The following is a 23,793-nucleotide window of genomic DNA, read 5'->3' on the forward strand; positions in this document are numbered from 1 at the left end:
TACTGAAGTGTAAATTGTGCTCTATAACCTGTAACTGCCTCAAATCCATCCTTCTGGAGAATCTGATGCTCCATTTCTGCAGTCTGTTCCCCAAAACGGGTTCTACCACTCAAAATCAGTGACTATTCTCCTAGTTATCTTCTAGACTCTCTAAACTATATGAGTTTATTTTTGTACAGTAAGTTTTACAGGATCAGGCCCCTTCCTGGTATGAGGCAGTCTTAGGTCTATGTTGCTTCTGGGAACCAGGCAACAGTAACGGACGTTTGTAACACAAATATATTCTTTAGAAAAAGGTTACAGAAATTTAGTGTACCACAAATAAAGTTCTTCTCCTTTCAAAGTCACTATCAGTATCGATCCCTAAATACAGTTCAAGATGCTTACTCTTGCATTTGTCATAAGCAATTACTTTCTATGTAGGTATGTTTCTTTTGGTACTATCCTAGAATAAATCGAGACTATCCAGCCTACTTTATAAAAATACACCAACAAATTTTCATCTTCATTGACCTGATGACTCTATTAAAGTTAGGTAAGACCTAAAAACTCACCTTAATACAGGCCATGGTTTTAATAAACCTCCTCAAAATTATGCAGATCTAGTTATTTTCTAAATTATAGCCTTGAATGAATTTGTAAAGGTAACTGCAAAACATTGGTGCCAGAAAGTAACATCTGAAACCACCTATGAAGAAGAAAACACTGATTTGCAGAATTCTGTTATTTGCCACTGTAATGCAATATAGCACAGCTGGGGTTTTGTTAGTATAATAACACCGTTCTGTGCTGTGAAAGGAATGGGTGTGTAGGGAAAAACTTGCTCAAAAGAGATTACATACAGATATACAACGCTATTTTCAAAGATATTTAGAGAACATCAAATATCCCGATCCAGTATTCTTAAACAACAGATCTGCAAACTTGTTTACATACACGCATATGGAGGAGAGCTGCTGATATGGAATGCTGCTTCTCTCCCATCAAACTGTTACATGGATCCTTCCTCAAAAGCAGAAAAGGTACAGTGTCCCTCATTACCCCTCACCAGTATAAACACGTTTACTTTTAAGTGAAAATTTCAATTCAAGAGCTGTTTTTTGCAAGATACGCATACACGTTTAAGTTCTGCAATCAGTTCTGCTGCTACTGAGTCACAGAAACCAATCCCAGAAACAAGGAAACAGCTCTAACTGAGGACCAAGAACACAAGAGACTCTTCCTCATTTATCGCATTTCTGAAAGGTTAAACCCAAACACTAAGGAGAGGGGAGAACCAGGTGAAAAGAAAAAAACAAACAAACAAAAAACCCCAACATGCTCCACCCATATTTTTTAGTTTTCATTTTAACATAAGGTAAGTACATAACCACTAAATTTTCTGTGTTGCTTTATAAATAAATAAAGCTAATTTTTTGAGTTTGAGCAAGGTAAAAACGTAAGCCAAATTTTGGCTAAACCTTCTGCCAGTATTATGGGGTTACTGATACACAGCCTAAAGAAACAGCGAGGATGCAGATGTCTGCCCTGTGGCAGAAGTCATTAACATCCAGAATTCAGAAGCAAACTACAACTTCTGTATGTGATTAGATAGTTCCTAGAAGATAGCTGGCAAATACAGCCTCCAATGGGGGAGTTCACTTTGGCTTGTCAAAAAGTTTCGTTACAGGACTAGTAGTAAGCTTTACTTAAAAGTTTATGCCTTCAAATTAACCCAAGTTAGTTGAACAGAAATGTTCATTTTAGAGGTCACTTGAGTCATCTGTGCTCAGAACAAAAAAAGCAATCTGAAACCATTCAGTGAAAATCTAGAAGCACACAGACATTTAAAGAACGAGGCAGGCCACAGCAGTCTTAAACACCACGTGAGAAACAGGTAAGAAATCAAAGCCTTCTGATTACACACAGGAAGTCACATGGAAGGTGACCATCTGTAAGAAAAGACCACCGCTCTACTGCAACTCAAGCGGAATACACTACAACTAGGAATCGCACAGAAACTTTTCAGACTTTTAAGTAAAAAAGTCAACAGTTGTTTAAGTGTGAAAAAAATACAATTCATTGTTTCAAAGCATAATATGTCTGATCTGAAAGCAGTTTATGATATTCCTGTACTACAACAGATTACTCCAACTTGCCTGCAATGATTTAAAGTTTAGTGCCTGGGAGCATTAGACGCCTCAGACAGCAACACAAATCACTCATCTGCTCTAAATTCCTTTCTTTTAAGATGGTGTTAAAAAACACCAAGCCAAGAAAAAAAAACAACACTCTTATAGATAAAAAAAACCTGCACTCTTTTTCAGTTCTTATTGCTCCAACTCCAGATGATAGCTCACCTTGGACTTGGCACACTGATTGCAGCTCCCCTATCTGAACATCCTGACCCTGCCATAAAATCTCAACCACTTGTAAAGCAGGCACAGAGCTGCACCAAGCCACAGCTCCACAATCTAAAGACTGAACACGGTCAGCCAAATGAGCGTCTGGTTAATTCCGCTGTTGCTCTGCACACAGCCGAACCAGCCCATTAACAGGAGTGGGAATTTCCCAGACACAGCACGAACTACTGCTAAAACCCCCCCCGACCTTCCCCACTCAGGAAACCTCGACTTCAGGCAGATCCCGAGGTTTTGGGTCAGCTTCCTGGAGTAAGTCAGCAAGAACACGCCAGCCTGCCAGCCTGCACAGGACGGATCTCAGCCCAAAGCCTAGGAAAAGCTGGTTTAGAAAAGGAGGAAGGAAGAAGTTTCATTGTGGAAAGAGGAGGAGCTGACAAAGAAAGACAATACAAGAACGCAATGGAAACATGGAGGCAAATGGTGCTATAGGTCAGGTTCCTAGTACTTTTATGTTTTTGATAACTACGGGGGTGGGGGGAGGGTGGGTGGAAATCACAGTCAACTACTTCATGTAGGTAAAAAAGCACAGGAGGGAACACAGAAATTGCCTACTACCTAAAACACAAGTCTGGCATTATCTTTTTCCAAACCATTTGCTGTTTACATGTAAAAAAGACTGCATTTGCCTTCAAAATTAGCCCCAAAACAATTGACACTGGGAGTAAACAAGATATAAATCAGATTTTCTGAGGTGTTTACAAAGCAAGTTAGAAAAACTAGCCTATTAATAGAGTGCGCATTTACCCAGAACTGATACTGCCTACTAAATTAAGAACTTAAGCTCTGCATATTATTTTAATACTCTTGGAGTATATGCATGCTGTTTGAGAGAGGTTTAATGTGTGCATCCTGTTAAATACACTTCTGTGTATTAGATGCAATTAGTAAATTTGAGCCAGTTCTGCTTTGATTAGAGTGTCTTAGCTATGCAACACAAAGTAACAACTTTATCTTTGTTTTGGGTTTATACCAATTTGTATTTTCCTTCTTACAGATGTTCATTTGTAACAAATAAACTGGCAACAACAGTGCGATTAAGATTCTGATCAGTCTTAAGTACATGTATCCCACTGAAAGTCGATAAAGGGATTTTAGTTTGAATGGGCTATTTCTTTGCAAGCAGGTTATGAACTGCAGTTCTTCTGCATTCTTTTCTAAAAAGAATTTAAAAAAATAATCAGGAAATTGTTTAGTGTATAGAAGACAACAGTTTTTAAACATGAGCACAGCAGCCATGTAGACAGAAAGGACTGGTACCTACAACAACATATACTGTAAAGATTAGCCTAAAAATGTAGTGGTAACCTTCTTTTTAACTCCCTCCCTCCTGTTGAAATTAAACTAAGTCTATTTCCATTTTGAATGTTTTCTTTTACACTACTAATTTGGCCAAGCTATAAATGCATCTTCTTCAGTGTAAAATAAATAAAATCAAGTATCAATTTAACTTTTTAAAGTATAATCATAGAACTACAAAACCCTGAAATTCATGCTTATCAGAAAAGCTCAATTATCAAAATCCTGCTTAGATGAAAGTCTGATTCCTTCTATCAGTTTATGATTAACATAATTGTAGATATTATTGTAGTTTGTCAGAACTTTCTCAAGCAGTAAGAATTAATGATTCTCAAGTAGCTTTTCATCGTAGTTCCTACAGTGAAAAAGCCAAATAAACAAAATCCCAAAGTCTGTTGACAGTCACAAGCTATAACTAGACCTACAAGTCACTAGACACAGTAGCTATATTTCTAATGAAGTAGTAAGTCACGCACTGACTTTACTAGCAAAATGGTACGTGCCAGATATTGCAAATTATACATTTTAAAATCTACTCTGATCATAGCAGTCATGAACTCACTTAACCAATAATCAAGATCATCCCAAACATGGAGCTACAGGGGTAGATAGTACTACTCAAACTATACTGTTGTGATATGTTGTTAGAAAACGTGAAGGAAATTGATAATGCATTGTGTTAAATTTATTTACAGGAAGATCTACAACTGCAGAAGGACTGAGAACTACTCTTCCATAAAAAAAAGCATCTCTGAAAATGCTGTTCTGTCCATTGTATTGTCTTTACTACTATTAACAGCTGTACTTTGCTATCTGTTGATAGCTTTTAGAATGTCTTGCATAATTCCTGCTACAAAGAAAGGAGACGGGGAAGGAGGGCGGGGGGGGGGGGGTGTGAAAAAAAGAAAGGGTGTTCACCATCCAATGACCTTTTAAAAATTCATACTAAAAAAAAACATGATCTAAGTTTTGAACAACTCCTTTCACGAGGGGATCATTTCCAGAAATATCTAAGGAAGGATACATCACAATGGTTAAGTTTTTAAACTGAAGCACGTTGGGCATCTAGCGATAGATCACTAGATATCCAAACCCATACAAGATTTACAACAAGACCTGGACATGCTTTGTATGCAACACTGTGTACTCCCTAAGAACCAAGTGCCTACTAGGCTTGCACTTGATGGCAACCTGCCATTTCTTTCACTTGGCCTAACACGAATGAACTACAGTTAGTGCCTACTTGCTTTTAGGAATCATATTTGAATTATGCAGCAAAACACTTAGGCAACAGACACAAAGCTACACCCAGTTCCTTTTCTGGGTAGGATGAGGAAAAGATTGTACCTTCAGACATACACTTACCATCACTCTCTGCCCTGACTAGCAGGGACATGCCCTTCAGCCTCTCCACGTAGCAAGAGGACACATGCCCTGTGCCTCGATCATCCCACTGGCGGTCCTCATTTAGCGTGTAAACCTTCACCCTCCGCCGGGTGTCAGTCATCCTGCCGCCTGCCACACCACAGCCACCACTCTGGCTTGCAACCGCTGGAGAAGCAGGAGGCTGGTCGGGGGCTAGGCCCCCCTCAAAGGAGGGGAGCGGGAAGGAAGGCAGCAGCCCCACAGGGGCACGCCAAGCAAGCTCTTCTTACTCCTCTTCAGTGCTCCAACGGAATCCTCATTATCGAGGGTAACAGGACTGGGGGGCGCAGGGGAAGAGGGGGAACGAGAAAAGAGATGAAGATGCGAAAGGGGAGCCGCTCCACGCACAGTCAGGCGCTGCACAAAAGGCGAGAAAGCCTACGCAGGGGAGAGCCGCAGAGAGGAAAGAGGCTCTTTACAGGGTGAAGGGCAGGCAGGAGAGGCGGTGAAGAAGGGATCCTGGAGGAGAAGAGGATCCACGGGAGTGGAAGCAGCGGTGGACAGCAGACGGCCCGGGCGGCCGGCCCGGGCTGACAGGAACCGGCGACCCTGGAGGCCGGGGCCCTGCCGAGAGAAGCAGGCGGGAGGGCGGCGAGGCCGGGCTGAAGCAGGCGGAGGGAGGCAGGCGGGAGAGGGGCCGCTCGCCCCGGCCCGGAGCTCGGCTCTATTGTGCAGCGGCTGCCCAGGCCCGAAGCCCCTCGTTCGCCGTCTGTCAGCGCCGGGGCTGCGAGGAGCCGCCCTCCTTCCCGCCGGGGCCGGCCGGGGCCTGCGGGCACTGCCTGTCCCGGGGCGGGATGAAGCGGACGGGCGGGCTCAGCGCCCCGTCTCCCCCATGGGCTCCCGTCGCAGGCGGTGGCTTCACTCCCAGCCCGACTCCGCCGCCATATTCTTCTTCCTCCTCCTCCTCCTCCTCCTCCCGGTGCTGCTGCGGCGGCGGCTCAGTCCCGGCTCCTCACCGCGCCCCGCGACGTGGCTGCGCTCCAGGCACCCAGCAGCCCGGCCGGCAGCGAGGCGCTCTGCCCTGCCGAGGGGGACGAGCGGCGGCGTGGCCCGGCCCGTCCAGCCCGGCTCCCTCCGGCTCCGCCTCAGTCACTGCGCGGCCGCCATCTTGGTCTCACCTCTCACTGGAGGCACGGGGTCTCCCGGCCGGCGGCGGCAGGGGCCGCCCGCCCGCCCTTAAAGGGCCAGCGGCCCCAGAGCGTGTGCCGGGGTGTCCTGGCGCTGTCAGCGCGGCTGGGATGCTCCTCTCGCTAAAGGGGTTTGTTTTTTTCCCCGCTTCGTTTCTTTTTTTTTTTTTTTTTTCCTTTTCTCCTGTAACACATCATTGCTGAGTGATCGGAAAGTTAAGCAGGTTCTGGTGGATCCTGCCCGCGGGCAGAGGTAGGGTCGCACAATGGCAACCGCAAACGGAAGGTCTCCAGTCTCTGCTTTCGCCGCTGCTGCAGCATCGGAACATTTGTTTGACAGATTTCCCTAAAATGCAGAAAAACACCAGTGCATTTATGACCCCCCCAGACACACCACTGCGTGAGAGAGCCCTTTCAGAGCACATTCTAGATAGGCTACGTACCCGGGCGTTCATTGCCATTTATATACACAATTTTATCTATCTATTTTTACTTTATACTTTCAAACTTTCTGTGGACAGGTTGCCCAGAGAGGTGGGAGATGCCCCATCCCTGGAAACATTCCAGGCCAGGTTGGACGGGCTCTGAGCAACCTGATCTAGTTGAAGATGTCCCTGCTCATGGCAGGGGCAGTTGAACTAGGTGGGCTTTAAAGGTCCCTTCCCACCCAAACCATTCTGTGATTCTATTCCAGAAGTAAGTATTGATGTTGGTTTATCAAAGTGAGTTACACAGGGGCTGGTTTGAGCCAAAACCATAGATTACGAGCTTTCACCCCAGAATTAACTATGCAACTGCAGGAAGCCTCCAGTCATGCACTGCTTTCCTTTCTCCATCATCTATTTTGCTCACCCCAGGAGAAAGGCAGTGTCCAGCTCCAGAATTCACATCCAGTTTCCTCATGTGCTCTGATGGAGCCATTTTGGCCTTTGCATTCAGGCCTGGCCCTGATGCCTAAGGACAAATGTCTTCAAGAGTATAGTTTGGGCATCCATAATGCACCTGAAGGCATGTTGTGCTCAGTTGTTCTTCATATGGTGTTCTTGGCTAATCACAGAATGACAGAACCATAGAATGGTTTGAGTTGGAAGGGACACCTCCCACTAGACCGGGTTGCTCAAAGCCCCATCCAGCCTGGCCTAGAACACCTGCAGGGATGGGGCAGCCACAGCTTCTCTGGGTAACACATGCCAGTGCCTCACCACCTTCAAAGTAAAGAATTTCTTCCCAGTATCTCATTTAAATCTCCCCTCTTTCAGTTTCAAACTGTGCCCCCTCCTCCATCCTATGGCTCCCCTCCCTGATCCAGAGTCCCTCCACATCTTTCCTGGAGCCCCTTTAGGGACTGGAAGAGGCTCTAAGGTCTCCCCAGAGACATCTCTTCTCCAGGCTGAACAACCACAACTCTCAGCCTGTCCTCACAGCAGAGGGGCTCCAGCCCTTGGGTCATCTTTGTGGACTCCTCTGGACCTGCTCCAACAGGTCCATGTCTCTCCTATGCTGAGGGCTCTAGAGCTGGAGGCAGCACTGCAGGTGGGGGCTAGAGGGGCAGAATCACCTCCGTCACCCTGCTGGCCACGCTGCTTTTGAATGCAAAGAAAGGTCTGAAAAGCTTCAGTTGTCCGAGAACAGCAGATGACGGGCCCTGCTGAAGGGAAACACACACAGAAAGGGGCTCCTCACCTGCCTTCAGCGACCCGTAAGTCCCCGAGGGGACGTGCCTGGGGAGGTGCCGTGCCAGAATTTCTCTTAGGCAGTTCTGGAGACGGATTTTTGTGATTTCAAAAAAGATTGATGTCACTTAGGGAAACCTCTGTGGGACCGTTACACTCATTTACAATTTACAAATTGTACCCTCTTGTGGCCATCAGATTAAGCATAGGCCACTGTTCACTGCAGTTTTGATTCTTTCAAGGTTTTTTTGTGAATTGAAAACAAGAAGTTCAATCTGATTTCAGTTTGCATACTTTGTTTTATGAAAAATTTATGTTCATCTTCTTTTCATTGGCCTTGTGTTACTTGGATACCAGTCTGAACAATGCTCAGCCCAACAGTAGTGCCCAATTGTCAGGTTTTATCCTGATTCCCATTATATTTGCCACGGGGTTTATTTTTTTCAAATGTTTCCACCCCAGTGATTCCAGAAGAAAGGCTGGGCATTGAGGGCAACTACCCATGCTGGAAAGCAGTTCTGAAAGAAAAAAACATTTAGTTTATTATTTTTTTTAGTGTCATGAGTTAGAAGATGTGTGTCGGGTCACGTCTCAATTCTTTCTCTCCATTTCCAACGGTTTGAAGGACTGTGTCCAGAAGAAAATATATTCAGGGACCGTGAGAGGCCACTCTTAACTGAGTTAAAAGGTTGGGCTCCCTTAGTTCCTGTACATAATCAAGGACCTTGCCCTGGGAGAGGTTTTGGCCCACCAGGAACTGAGTAATAAATGAGGAAATGGAGTACTGAATGTGGTTTTAAGCTTATCATATTCATAGGAAAGGAACTGCACATGGATCACTGTAATAGGAACATGCCTAAAATGGGTTTATCAGTGAGGGCCTCTTGCACAGCAGTCAAGACTAAAGAACAAGATAACTTTTTCTTTCATAATTTTGTGAAAGAAAATGACATTGTTATTATGAGGAACTTCAGATCAGACATATAACTTGGAGCTATGTGCTAAAGCATTATTAAAGTGCCTAAAAACATTAGCTAATGATTTGCTGACCAAAAAAAAAATCATATTAGGGAAATTAACAACTTCAGGCTTTATTAGGGTAAAGATAATTACTAGAATGAAAGTTCTTGTCTGAGTATTTCGATATGGCTATATTCAGTATGTACAAACAAGGTTACAAGCCATGTTATACACACACATGGTACTGGCTACATCTTCTTGATCCCAAGACATATATTTGGACTTGTTCCCAAAAAAGGTGTAGAAAACAAATGACAGAATGAAGAAAAATTACATAGAAAACCTGTATCAAAGTAGGAGGAGTCTATAAAGAAGAAACTAATTTGACATAAGTCAGGGTATCGAGGATCAAGAAAGAGGGAAGATTTAGAAAAAATACATTTCTCATTTAGTGGGGAAGTGAACGCAACAGTTTGAAATAAATATATACAAGAAGCAGAAAAAGGGCAAACCTAGCAATCATTACAAGTTATAAAGCACAGAAAAATGGATGAGAATGTCAAGGAATATGCACGGTTGGGAGTTTTAGAAACAGCTCAAGTTAAGAAGGATATTGAACAACTTTTCTTAGAGACAAATATTTTAAAGTACACAGGTCCTAAAGAACTTGAATTTGAGAGTCCTAAAGGAGTTTGCATGTGTGATCTCAGGAAGCATGAAATTATACTAATGTTTTAATAAAGCTTAAATTATTGCAGTATTCAAGTATTCAAATATTCAAATCGGACAAGTGAGAACACAGATAATAACAGTCTGATTTATCTGATATCAATCATAGACACTAAATGCTGATACAGGATGCAATAAGGAATTACAAGATGGGAATACAGCAGCAGCAGCTGATGTGACTTTATGGAAAAATTGTTTAATTTCTTGTTAAATTACTAAGTTCCTTGTAAGGGTAATGGTGCCAATATAATATACTTGGATAGTTCTTGGTTATTTTTCTGGAAAGTCAACATTTTATTCTATGAAGAAAGCTCGCTCTCCACAGGTCAGATATGGGGTGACCGACATAGCTCAAAAGGAATTACCTATCAGTGGAGATAGTTCCAGATGATTGTGCAGAAATCAAGAGTAGGACAAATGCTATTTAGGATTTGTAGTAATGATTAGAAAGTCAACATAAAATCTCTGTGAATGAATACTGTGTATGACTCGGAGAGCCTGGAAGAGTTATACTTACAGCTGAGGACAGAGTGGTCAGAAACAGACAGGTTCACCTACTGAAGGCTCTGATGGAATGGCTTCGCCTGGGACAGCTGGGAAGGTTACTGGCAGCTGCGTCTGTCTTATTCCAGCTTGTGAGCTCATAAGCAGTCATCACTGCATTTTTAAGGCAAACAATGACACTTCAACTTAAAGTTCCAGGCTGTAAACAGTGTTGATTCAAGAGGTGATGGACAAGTAGCTCAGGCAGCCAGGGTGGGGGCACCATGGTCAGCTGGGGATGGCCTGGTTGTGCTCTGACTTACACCTCCTAAATAGGACCATTCAGATACAGACAAATACAAGGTCACACCTATGGATATAAATAGTAAGGCAGCTCTGCAAGAAGCTGGGCTGAATAGTAAACAAGCAATCCAACACTAACTTCTTATATCATGCTGTATCTATAAGATCTAATACCTTTTGTGTGTATTGTAAGCTAGCAAGTTGTGGAAGAACGTAACATCAGGACTAAAAGTAGCTTTAATTCTGTAATTCCGGAGTCCTCATTGTTAAAAGATTTTACGAAATTGGAAACGGGCAGAAAGGATCGCTCTGAAGAACTTTTATTTTTTTGCATATCCATTTGTTGCACTTGAAATTTCGTCTCGGATTCCTGCAGCGTGCACTGTTTTGCAGCATACCCTATGAATCATGCCTCGGATGCCGCTGCTTAGCTCTCACATCCTGCCACAGATCCTCTGGAAGCAGTAGTCCCGTTCTTGTGCCTGAACCACAAAACTGACCCCATGTAGGTCAGCAGTTAAAATTCTGTGACTCTTCCTCCTACATAATGTGCATAAGAATCCCCTCAACAGAAATGTCATCTCTTTTCTTTCAACCCTACATCGTCATCTTAAATTCCACAGTGCTGAAAAGACCCTACTCTTCCAAGCAGAACTTCCTTTTAAGAATTCTGTGCAACTGCATAGTCGTGCAAAGGCTGTATTTTTTTGAATCCCTGCATGCCTCTCTGGAAATGCTGCACTTTATCTAAGTATGTAGGCCTCGTCATCAGAGACTGAAGGATTTCAAAGGACTGCTGAAGCTATTGGATGCAGAGAATGTGTCTGGGTTGTTTATTCATCCAATAGTGAAAATTTCCCTTTTTCTGAGCAGGGAACTCTGAGACGTCCGAATTATTCTACATAGGTGGATTTGGAGCGAAAAGGGAGAAAAACCAGAAGGGGAGGAGAAAGGACATTGTCAGAGCCAGAGCAAGACAGAAGCACATGGACGCAGCCAGCCAGACACTCACCCCTACACACCGTCACAGAATCTCACTAGTTTGATCATCTGGGATGACTGGAGTGGACCTGTGGAAATTTAGGGTCTTGGACAAAAGCTGGTGAAGCTAACAATGTTTCTGTGTGTAACAAAGTGTAAATGTTAAAAAAAAAAAAAAAAAAAAAAAAGGGTCAGAACCCTGAAAAAACGTTCTGGTAAAAAGGAGGAAGAGGAGTTTTTTGATGGAAATGTTTTAGAATCAGCCATTGTACTGACAGCAACTCAAATATAGGCTTATTTTTTAATTTTTAAAAGTTATGAGTCACTTCAGTGTTCGTGACAATGACGGCCTTAAAAATGCAAATAATTTGAGACTTGCACAGAGCAGGAACGATTGTGGTCCAAGTTGCAACTAGGTAATATGAATAGCAGGCAGATTGGGAGCACATCCAATTACTAGAGAGATTACTTTACTAATTATCTAAGTCAGCTCTAGTATCTTCCATTTTGCATATGAAGCTAATGAAGCAGAGGTGAGAACCTGACACCCAGACTCTGTAATCTGTGGATGAGCTCTGCAGTAACAGAGACCAGGCATTTAGGGAGGGAAATGTGCGCTGTCCTCACATCGCACCTCTTCTCTAACCAAAAAGTGAAGCTTCGTAGGTCAAATGCAAGATTTGAGTTTTTGCTCTTATTGTCACCTAGAAATAACAACCTAAATTGTTTTGGAATGGCTGTGCCTCAATAGTCACATTGAAATTCTCCTGATTCTACATTCCCGGCCTCGTCCCCTGATTTTCCATACATGTTGGCTTCTTTCTGGCTCATGCCAGAGATAGGATGTGGTAGACGTCTGTAACATTTCGAAAGGCATGAAGAAAGTCAGCAAGGGTCAGTTGTTTAATGTCTTCTCCAGTACAAGAACTGAGGAACAAGAAGTCCAGCTAGTGGTGGAGACAGTCAAAACAAGAAAGAGAGGGTTTTTTTCATAACTCACTGAAGAACGTGATGGAATGCTCTGCTGCAAGGTGACACAGATGCTGAAGTCCAAAGTACTAGTCCAATGTACTAATCTACTACCAGGCTGTCCTGCAGAGTGTATGGAGAGCCTAAAAGCAGAGCTCTTAAGTCAGAGAGTTTGTGTGACTGATGGGAAAAGGCATTAGTGGCATGTGGGCTTTATCAGCGGATGTGCAGGAGGAAGGTCAGGAATGGCGTGTGTGCGAGTAAGGTCTGCAGCAGTGGGGTGCAAAGTGGGTATGGCAGCTTTCGCGCCACAGTGCATTGAAGTGTAGTGTGAATGCAGTTACACATGCAGGGCCCTAAGGCCTCTACTGTGCAGCTGTCTGACACGTGCCAACAGGACTAGCAATAGTCCTAAACAAACAGGACTAATAAATAGTCCTAAATAAATACGACTAAGAGCACACTAGGACATTGCTTCCAAAGACAGTGTAAGCGCACACCATTTCATTAATCATCACTACAGCTTATCACTATGTAGAAATTACTGCACAGTTATTAAATATTAATTCACAATTGTCTAAACTAATTAACATGCAGGATTTATTCATGAAGTTTAAAATTTTCATTGCTGATGGAAGCTGAGAAAATAATCATAGGAGAATCTATAAGAATATATCTCAGTTCTACCTGTTTATTTGTATTTAATACTGACTAAAACAGTACAGTGAGAAGAGAATTCTTTACATTTTCTGAAGTCTTCTGCATAAAAAAAGTCTTGTAAACATATACTTTCTGGAGATTTCAAAAACAATTTGGAAATCGTAAGTCTAGCTCTAATGGAGAAGTTACAAATGTAAAACTAAACATTTCAGAAGATTACTATTACATTATCATATCAGGAGCTACCTTTAACATAAATATCTGCAAGAGGTTCAATAAACATGCAGGGAAATGAATAACTTATCTTTATAGTATCTTCTTGTATGTAATTTGAAAACACTGCTCCTCCACCTAGGCAGAAATAACAGTTGCAGTATTTGAAGTTTGTAATGGTGATCTTTAGTTGTTCCTCCTGAATTTATGTTTCTTTGTTCTTTATGATAATATCCAAATAAAATATTTTTCAGAAAAGGTCACAGCATTATCAACATAAACCTGAAACAGAAAATACTTTAAATATCTGTTATTCAATTATTACTAAAATTCTGTATCGATTATAATAGTTATTTTAATTTGCAATTATAAAACTCACAGATATGTTTAAGAACATAGACTCTGGATTATATATGGTATTTTGGAGTTTTTTTCCTGAATAGTCTTTTAACATTCCTGGTGCTTCATCAATACCTGTAAAATTAAAAAAAAAAACCAAAACAAAACACAAAACACTTCAAAAATATTTTCAATTTTTTATTTTCCCCAGGTGTATTAAATCCACCTAACATAGCTTTTGGTTTCACAGACAGATAAGGAAAGAGAGTTAGTTAATTTCTTTTTTTTGTTCTAACTTTTCCCCTAACTGATTCTTGTAAGGCACCGAGCGCTGCCTCCCATTAGGTGACAGACTACAGTCACCACTGACAGAGGCGTTTGGGATTGGTTGGAATCCTGTCTAAAGACAATGCTCAAGGATCAGTGGAGCAAGCTGCTGACTGTGAGAGATTATCCAAATATACAAAGCGAAGCTTCACAAGAAAGAGAATAAAACCCCAGCATGTCCTGCTGCGTCCATACCTGAGTCATCATTTGTAAACTCCAGCTCAATCTGATGGAGCACCATCAGTCTTGAGACCTATTACCAAACAAGCCCAAATTCCTTGCAGGCAACTGTAGGTCCTGTTCATGCTGACTGAGACATTTCAGTAGCCACGGACTTGTATCTTTGGGTCAGCAGCTGGCTCAGGATGCTATGTAAACTGTGTGGGCTCTTGATCTAGGGAGCCCGGTAGTGGAGGGTAAGCTAGATAAACAATCCAACCCCCACTCATTTGGCGAACGTAGCATATAAACAGCAGCAGGAGGTGTCACGCGCATTCTTCACATTCTTGCAGCAGTGCATGGAAAATTTGCAGGCCTGATTTCTTCCTCACTTCCGTTTGTTCCCTATTAGACTTTGGGGGTTTTCTGATTTTTATTAGCCTCCATAGGTGTTTGAGGATCACTGATTTCAAGACATTCTCTAGTATTTCAAATATGTGGTACCACAGCCATTCAATTTAATGCATATGTATGGGGACAACAGAATTGCCAGCTGCCAAAAGTCCCCTGACACTGCCACCCTAGAGCCCTGATCACCTACAGATCCCACAGTGCTTTGCAGACATGAGCGAATTCTAGGACAACTAGAGATAAAAGAAAACAAGACTAATTCCAGTCAGTAAAGCTGGAGCCTTGATCCCTTCCTGCTTTCCTCTGTGCTTCTCACTTCTGATAATCCCAAATCATTGGGATTATGATTTATGCTTTCCTGTTACTTGGTATGTGTCACCACAGACCAGCACTAAATCCCTTCCCTGACCTTCCTACCTAGGAAACCATGGATCCAATCATGCTCATCTCCCTCCTTCACTTATGCAGCTGCCCTTTTTCTATCTTTACTGCATTTCTCTTCATTCCTTTCAGCACACCCAAATGATTTGTGCTTAGGTTATATTCTCATCTACCATTGTGCTCGTACCTGTCACTAGTCTGAAATCTCTCCTTTACCATGTCCCCTGCTATAGGACTAATCTCTACGCTTGCAAGGTCCGACACAACTTGTTTCCTTCCCCGAGCCAAATACATCCTCAGTGGTTTTTACTATCCTTCTCCTTCCTGTTTTACGCTTCCTTGAAAGCCTTCCCCTATCAATCAGCATGTATCAGCCTCTGGTTTATCCCACGTATAGCGTCCTTTCTTCTTCATATTGCAAACACTGTTCTCAGTTTTCCCAGGAAGTGACTTTTTGGGATTCCTGCACACAGCCTCGTCATTTAGTTCAGACTGGCCTCTTTGTAGGCGTGAGGAGTGGCAATGCGATAAAATTCCTGATAATATTGCAAAATAACTGTATAGAGAATCCACTGTAACCACAAACCATGGTGAAGGCAGGGACACGAGAGAAGGAACAGCGTGGGGGAAAAGGGATGCTTTTTTTAGAGTAATACTCAGAAAGATTTTTGGCTTCTGTTATTATACAATGACCTTTAAAGATCATGATTCCTGGTTTCACTGAAGTTACTGGGTTTTGTCATGGACTCATTGGAGTAAAAATTGTTTTGTAATTTCAAATTTCAAATTATCCTTATCTTTGACTTCCCAGCCTGTCCTTTGGTTGACTTCAGTAACTGCAACAAAATAAGGAAATGGCAGATTACTGATGTACCTGAAATGCTTAAGTTGGAAACGGACTGTAAGCATTGTAACTGGATACTTCATTCTTACAACTCAAAATTTAAGTTATATACATTTGAAGGAAAAACTGCTCTCGTTATTTCAGGCATTCAGTAAACCTTTCAAGCCCTGGTGGTGGTTTGGAATGTCTCTTTTATAGTCCAACTTGAGCACAATTTTCCTCAACCAGTTCTTGCTCAAATACTGGTGGGGCGTCTGGCCAAGTACTAGAATTAAGCTTAGAGACAATAATTTTGATACTTCTGCTTTATTTCTTACCTTCTCTGGACAGTCTTAGAAAGCTGAAAGTGAAGACATTTACTTAGTCAAGGTACAGTTGCATTCAGCTTGAGATGACTTGTTAGCACACTTTTATTATACAATTCAGGAAGCTGTGTAAAGGCCATAAAAACTGATTCTAGCTCAGTTTCTTTACTAAGAATTTACAGAAGAAGTTATGAGTAAACCAATGCAATTAGCCCTATATGGTGCAGTGACTTTAAAATAATGATATTTGCTACAAGTCAGATACCAGCGGGTATCAGGCCAAAAATTTTATTTCATTTCTAATCAGGAAAAATATTGAAATCTTAGGATTTTTCAAAGAAACTGATATTAAAAAAAAAAAAAGGTTTTCAGACTTAAAATATGCTTTTGCTAAGATTTAAAAATTTCATCTGTATTTTATTGTTTATACTAATATTACTACATCCGAAGATTCTGACCTTTTAAAATTTCGGTAATTTTCTGTCAAACTGTTGACAATGTTCTTTGTTTTGATGAGACAGGATTTTCCAGCAGAAAATTGTTCCATTAGGGAAAAAAATGAACTGTATTTGAAACTCCTAAAAGACTCTTTGGAAACCAAAAATACCAGCACTGGATGGATCCAACTCCCCTTGCCCAAACCAAGATGGAGAATGGAAGGCAAAGGGAAGGACACACCTCTCTGCCATCTTCCTGTTTATTCACTGCTGGAGAGAATACCTCTACCTGCCTTTCCCTTCAATAGCACGGCAACAGGAATAAAGACAGGTGCATACTGAGACCAAGGGCACAAGAAGCGAGTCCAGAGCCTACTGGGATGAAGGAAGGTCTTTGGGGAGGATGGTCTTGGGGAAGCTCCTCTGCTGCCCCTGTGAATTTCTGGCCCAAGCAACTTCTGCACTTACGTGTAAAGCACGCCCTGCCTGAATGACCCAGTTGCTCACCTGAGATTTCCTTTAGTCAGACCCAGCTTATCTCATCGCCAAAGCTTCTATTCCTTCAGACTCACAATGTGGTGACAAGCCATCTAATGGGCCTTTCCCTTTCCTGGGACAAGCAAAAAATGAACCCGTGCTTTAGTTGTTAGGAAGTGTCTGTAAAGAAGAGATTTTTAAAGTTTAGAAGACTTTTATAGTGTAGGCAAAAGCCAGGAACATAGAGGCACAGGTATGACTAAAAAAACACCTGTGAGCACAGTCCATGTGACATTTTCACAGAGGAACTACAAAACTTTGACTACTTCTTGGTATGGTGTCAACTCTGTTTTAACTTTTTAAATTTATTAACACACAAAATAAAGATCTGTTTAAAAGTCTCTATTTGAAAATTTTGATTAAAAAGCTATTTTTTCACCATATGTCTTAGAATTTCAGAATTATCATGACTGGCACACTATGACAGTTGTTTTAACAACAGTGCTTTGGGAGGGAAAGAGCCAAGTTTACAGATATCCTCTCCTGTCTTTCTATTTTAACTCATGACAGCAGTACCTCTGCCAGCAGTGATGAGAATAGATTCGAAGTGGAAACTCTGGCACAGGTGCTTTCCTCATTAATAACTATGGTTTAAACACTTACATTGAAGTTACCTGATGTTGTATTTCAAATCCTGTTCTGTCCCACTGTCTATCCTCTCCATTAATGTAATATTCATAATTTTACACCATCACATTCTTCAGAGCCTGACAGAAAAATGTGTCCTCCAACAGCATGCAACCAAAAGGTCTTAATTAAAAGCAAACAGGCTGCAGTAAGCACACCACTGAAATACTTTTCAAAATACTGATTAAAGTACCATGTAGAAAAACAAAGAACACTGTGCATGCAATAAATTACGGTAAAATTATCCATTTTAAAGTATATTCAGTAACCACTAAATTATTAGAAAAGACTTACTTTTGAATCCTTATGAAAATTTCTCATTCCTCATTTGCTGGGATCTGCATGATAAATGTTTTCCCCAAGTGAAATACCTGTTCTCTGTTCAGATATCAATCTGTAGTTTATCTGTATATAAATGCACCATAAGACAGAGGGATGTAGATTACGTACACTTTTATTGTGCAGAAAGAATGATAAAACGCTATTCTTAATGTCAGGATAATACAACAGAAGAATGGTATTAAACTCCAAAGCATACAAAATAAAGCAAGTGATTCATCTATATCAAATATTTCAGTTCCCAGAAAGTCCTTCAAAGAACTTTTTTTTTTTTCCATTCTTAGACATCGCATCAGTGGTGACAACTGAGTCAACAGCTGCTTGCTGCTCATATGAATTATGTGATTTAATGTAAGGCCATAATTTCTTGACTGGGTGCTTCAGACTCAGGATTTTCTGGTGATCTCTCACCTCTACCTGACGCTGCTGAGAAACCATGTTCAGAAGACATCAGACACTTTCAGTCCACTGGGACTGAACCCTAGAGATCTTCAGCATATATGTTACTTTCACAGGCTTGTCTTAAGTTTAAATCAAAGAGATGAACACACAGTATGTCTTATTTAGGCAACAAAATCAGAAATATGAGTTTAATATGACATACAAGTTCTGTTAATCAGTTACATTTAAAACACAGGACTTATTATTCAGTTCTATAACAGTTTAAACTCAAGACCATGCACTTCACAACATAAAACAAGAACCTGTTAGCAAAAGAAATTTTCAGCCATTTAAACAGGAGATGTTTATGGAATGACAATTAAACGATACTTTTCTAATAGTAGTACAGTGAATGGTATCGTAATTGGGAACAGTGCTGTTTCTTGCCTCAAGCTATCTCAGTTCAGATCTTTCATAGCAGAGGAACTTAGGGATCCTGAGGGAAATTTTTTTTTTTTTTTCCTTCTAAAATACTCTACTGAAAATAAAAGCCCTGGGAGGTCACAGGGTTACATGGAAAGCAGCAGTTTAATTTATTCAACCTAAATAGCACAAGGCATATTTTAGCATACATTAAAAACAGACTCATTTTATGCACTTTTTCAATTTGATGTCTGATTTTGCATGTTGATTTATTTCCGCACAATGCATTCTCACTATAGAAATTGGTAGGCTGCTGTTGACAACCTCTTCAGATAAACATGCACGTAAGTATACACATGCTCCTGGTTATTTTGCAAAAATTAATGCACAAGGTAGAAAGTCCTTCCCTTTCTATACCAATTCCTAGGCACCACCTAATGGCTTTCTTACTGGCAGGTCTTTTAGGAGAGGAAAACCATTTTCATCTTTTTTTGATCTTTCTGTAGCCACAGTTCAACTGGAGAAATGTAACCAACTGATTTCCCACATACGCTGCCACTCTTCAGGGTTATAATGTATGCTACCATATCACAAATACACGATGCTTCTGGGATAATCACAGCTATTGTAGATTTACCCTGTAGGTAGTTATGTCGTGAAAATAAACTAGTACTCCCAAAAGAAAAACAGCCATTTAAGAGAATGTAGTAAATACCACATTTGCACTGGCAGATATATCTGCATTGCAAAGACTGCTTCTCCTGTCTACTAACCTACTGCAAGGGTATAAATGGTTTTAATTTCTTCATCTTGGAGCCACTCATTTCAAAATTGTCTTTCTCCCTTTGTAACGCTCCTATGGTAACGATCAGAACGCCATTTAATTGATCCCTCTTTTTGTTAGGAATGTTCTCATAGCAGACTGTACTTAGTGAGGTGTCTTTGAAGAATTTGTAGTTCTACTTCTAATGTAACAAAGCCTGATTTTGTTAGTTTTCAGCGTATATGGCAATGCCATACTTTTACCAGAGTACCTGGGGAAACAGTTGTCAACTATGAATTGGTAAACTGACAAGTATGGTACAAGCAGATCACTGCCACACATGATTAGTGCTCATGTTATTTATGGACTTGTGTTATTATTAGCTACTGGCATTGCCTGCCACAGTAGAGAGGGGTGGTAGATACAAACGGAAATAATACTTTGAAACGGGTGTTATTTTTATACTGAACTTCTCATATTGCTCCACTGATGTTGCCTCAGCGTGACACTGAACACAGTCAAAGAAAAAGTGTCTGTCACAAGACTGTAAGAAGTGCCACACTGATCAGACCAGAGGTCCATCTATTTTAGCATTCTGTACAGTGACCAGTTGGGTCTGTTCAGAGAAAGAGTATAAGAAACAGGATAATACAAAGTGGTCCTTTTTTCTGACAATCAGTTGTTAAAGCATTTTGGACCACTGAATTCAATAGCAAACAATGGACGTATCCTGCATATATTTGTCTGATCCCTTTTAAAAGGTATCTGTACTTTTTATTTCCAAAGTATCCTCTAGCAGTGAGTACAGTAATTCAATTGAGTAACAGGTTAAAAAAAAAAAGTGTTTCCTTTTGTTTGTTTCAAATTACTATATAGCTTTTACGCTTCTGAGAAACAATAAATCACCTTTATACCATTGATTTTATGCCCTATCCGCCTTTAATCATCTCTTTTTCACAAAGGAATGTCCTATTCAGTTTCCCTTGTACAGAATCTCTTAATTGTTTCTGATCATTACCATTTACCTTTTCTGTGTCTTATCCAGTGCTACTACATTGGTATTAGATATGAATGACCAGAAGTGCATGTATTTGAGATTTAAGATTGGTACAATAGCATTGTGATGTTTTCCTGTTTTGTTCTGTATTCACTTCATAAGAAACAATTATAATATTCAGTTTGTCTTTTCTTGCCACAGAGCATGGCACTGCCTATCCAAATAACTCCCAAATCCCTTTCATGAGTAGTAACAGCTAAGAGCTCTCTGTTTTGTATTTTTCTTTCAAATGCATTTGTTTGATTCTATTAAGGATGCGTTACACCAGAGTTTTTACTGTCTGAGTGCTGAAATGAGAAAGATGATCAGTAAATTTCAGTAAAAAATTACATTATTATTTTTTACACTATATAAATAAATCAATGTTTTTGGGGGATTCAATATAACCCCCCCCCCCATTTACCAAAACTATTCAGAATAAAATAATGCTATATTTGAATAACCCTTCAGAATAAAAGAATGGTCGAAGCACAGCTATTCCTCAGAATGAACTCTTCCCTTACCGGCTTGTAGTGTTTGCTGCAGAGAATTCCAGTGTGTAACTATCCATTTCATCCCAGTCATCTTTGGCAGTCACTTCCAGTAGTGATGGATTGCCAACAATAAGGTTTATTAATCACATTTGAAACATTGTATAGGCTGTGAAATTGAGCAAGAAAGTGAAGATACTTATTCAGTATTCTGTTCTCTGTAGTTGAAGAAAATCCCAAGGAAAGAAAAAAAAGATTAATTCAAGTTCTAGAACTTACTTGCATTCAAAGCTATGTGAATGGAATAAGGAAAGTTTCCTCATCACAACTCTATGTGTACTCTCTCCACAATACCAGTTATTGCTTCTTTGCCAGTTTGGCTGACTGGCTAACTACTCCTTTATTGTACTGTAGCCAAGGACAATGAAAGTAACTGTGGAAGCATATTTAATTTGTTTGTCTGTAGTCTTTCCATCTCCACTTATTTCACACTTCAAAAATCTGTACAAAGTGTTGATTTAAAAATTTTCTTTCTGATTTCCACTGCTTCGCGCTCTCCAGCCCTTGGGTTTGATTACTCCTTACAAGCTGGCTCCCTCCCTCTTTTTGTTGTTTCTTTTTTAACACACACACACACCCCACACGCACTCCCACACACTTCTTTTTATCTTTATCCATGTTAGTGCATGAAAGAAAATACATGCAAGTATAAAGGAAGTGCTCTTCACAGCTGTTTTTCCTTGCTTTGATCTCAGTGAGGACTTGGGTACTTAAAATAGGATTTATCTGAGTTTCAAGCACCAAAAGCTGTGTCTCAAACCAGGGTTTGCCTTTCTGTTTGGCCTTCAAATTCTCAGTGTTTCCAGAATCACAGAACAGTTGAGGTTGGAAGGGACTTCTGGAGACTGCCTAGTCTGGCACAAACCAGAATCCACTAGAAAGGTCTGCTCTGGATCTTGTTGAATTTTCAGTATTTCCAAGGATGGAGAGTCCACAGGTGGTGTTTTACCACCCTCATAGTAAAATAGTTTTTTCTCATGTTTAAATGTAATTTCCTGTGTTTTCCTTTTGTGATCATTGCCTTTGTCATCGAGTTCTTTCAACACTGCTTCTGAGCATTACCAGCCTGCTCTGCCCTATGCAATTAATCACCCAGCTCTCCAAGAAGTTAACACAGATCCAAATATAAATGGAGTGGCACCTCAGCTTCCTAAAGAGATCCGTCGGGTTGGCACATTCAGTCGGGTTAAAAGGAATCTTAAGTGCCCCTCTTCAGTTTTATAACATATGTGTAGCTACTTTAGCTTTCCAAAACCAGCTGTTGCTAGGCATGCTGACCACTGGCATTACAGTCTACTAGTCAGAGCGCTCACACAGAAAGTACAAGCCCTATGTTCAGCTTCCTCCACAGCCTGAGTCCCAACCCTTTCCTCAAGAGAGCGTCCTGACTCTTAGCTTATAAAGCTGGGTGAGCACATTGCTGTCTCCATCTTTCCTATTGCTGAAATACTTGCTGTTAGCCATGTACTCAGGGAAATGAAGCCAGAAACACAGCATGCATGGGGGAGCATGATGGTTTAACCTGATAGCACTGCAGGGGAAAGAGAGTCCCAAGTTCCTGGCTGATGGCTGGAACTGGTTTTCATTTCTTACTCCAGTGACTAATAACAATAGTCTTAAGATCAGAGACCAGAGTTCGACTATTAAGCTGCAAAGTCATTGTGCAGTGAGTGAGAACCCAGAATGAAGAGCTTATATGCAGAGATGGACTCATTTTGTAGCTATGGGAGGGAACAGTTCAGGCCACAGCAGTCAGAGCAAGATTGTCAGTACATTTGCAGTGTACACAAGCCATCAGTGGCAGCGGCACAGTTGCTTGTTTTTCCTTTAACAGGCAGAAAGGTCAGACAAGTACCACTGAAACTAATAACTGGGCCTGAAACTAATACATCAACTATCAAGATTTTAGCATTCCTTAAGGGCGTGCATACTTTTTCCATCAAAGAATTGTCTTACAGAACTATGTAGGCACATTGATAGGTCACCTACTCCCAGCATGACAGACTATAAATCCTGGTATTACTCTGATATCAGCAGGATGCTTGCTCACGTAGGATAAAGTACTGCAGTGTCAAGACTACCTTGAACTCCTTCCTGTCTCCCCAGGTAGGTTAAGTGTAGCTCACATCATATCAGGTGCACAGGATAGGACTTGGTCTCCTCTCCACAGGTGAGAGCTGGTATTTCCAAATGTGCCTTGGGGATCTAAAAGCGTAAATCTCTCTAATTTCCCAAATGGACCTGCGTTCATAAATGCTGTAATCTTTAGGAAATACGTCTTTGAAGTGATTTGTCCTCCTGATTTAGAATGTTAAATCCTTATCTAGACACTATTTTCCTTAGTGATTTGAACACCACTAATGACACTACCATATGCTTATATTTTCAACAAATGTCCAGTTAGGGTAAATTCCAACTTCAACCAGTCACCACCAGTTACTGCAGAATTATCCTTCTCAAGTCTGGGTGAGAGAGGTTTATCTTAGTGATTACGTTAATCTTCTCCTAAACAACTTTACCATGCAAACTTTTACCAGTAGAAATAATTTGCTTTACATGACAAATCTCACCAAAATTCACACAATTAAAATAATTCCACATACAAGTGGGTAAATCATCAAGAACCATAAGAAAGCAGTAAAAAAATGTAAAAAAGTTCTAAACCTCCCTACTGTTAATGTTTTCCTTTGCTCTTCCTGATTTTTACATTCA

The 23,793-nt window shown here is 40.9% G+C and overlaps 1 protein-coding gene across 1 annotated transcript in view; it reads right to left on the reverse strand.

Annotated features, from left to right (window-relative positions):
- The window catches only part of PPP4R3A (protein phosphatase 4 regulatory subunit 3A), a 45,579-nt gene extending 39,318 nt beyond the window's left edge, over positions 1–6,261 (reverse strand). The window contains exon 1 of the mRNA XM_063332536.1: positions 5,064–6,261. Within this exon, the coding sequence (XP_063188606.1) occupies positions 5,064–5,205 (142 nt within the window). The 5' untranslated portion in view covers positions 5,206–6,261. The remainder of the gene's footprint in view (positions 1–5,063) is intronic.
- Positions 6,262–23,793: the final 17,532 nt, after the last annotated feature.

This window comes from Chroicocephalus ridibundus, chromosome 4 (genome assembly GCF_963924245.1).
Source record: "Chroicocephalus ridibundus chromosome 4, bChrRid1.1, whole genome shotgun sequence".
Taxonomy (NCBI): Eukaryota; Metazoa; Chordata; class Aves; order Charadriiformes; family Laridae; genus Chroicocephalus; species Chroicocephalus ridibundus.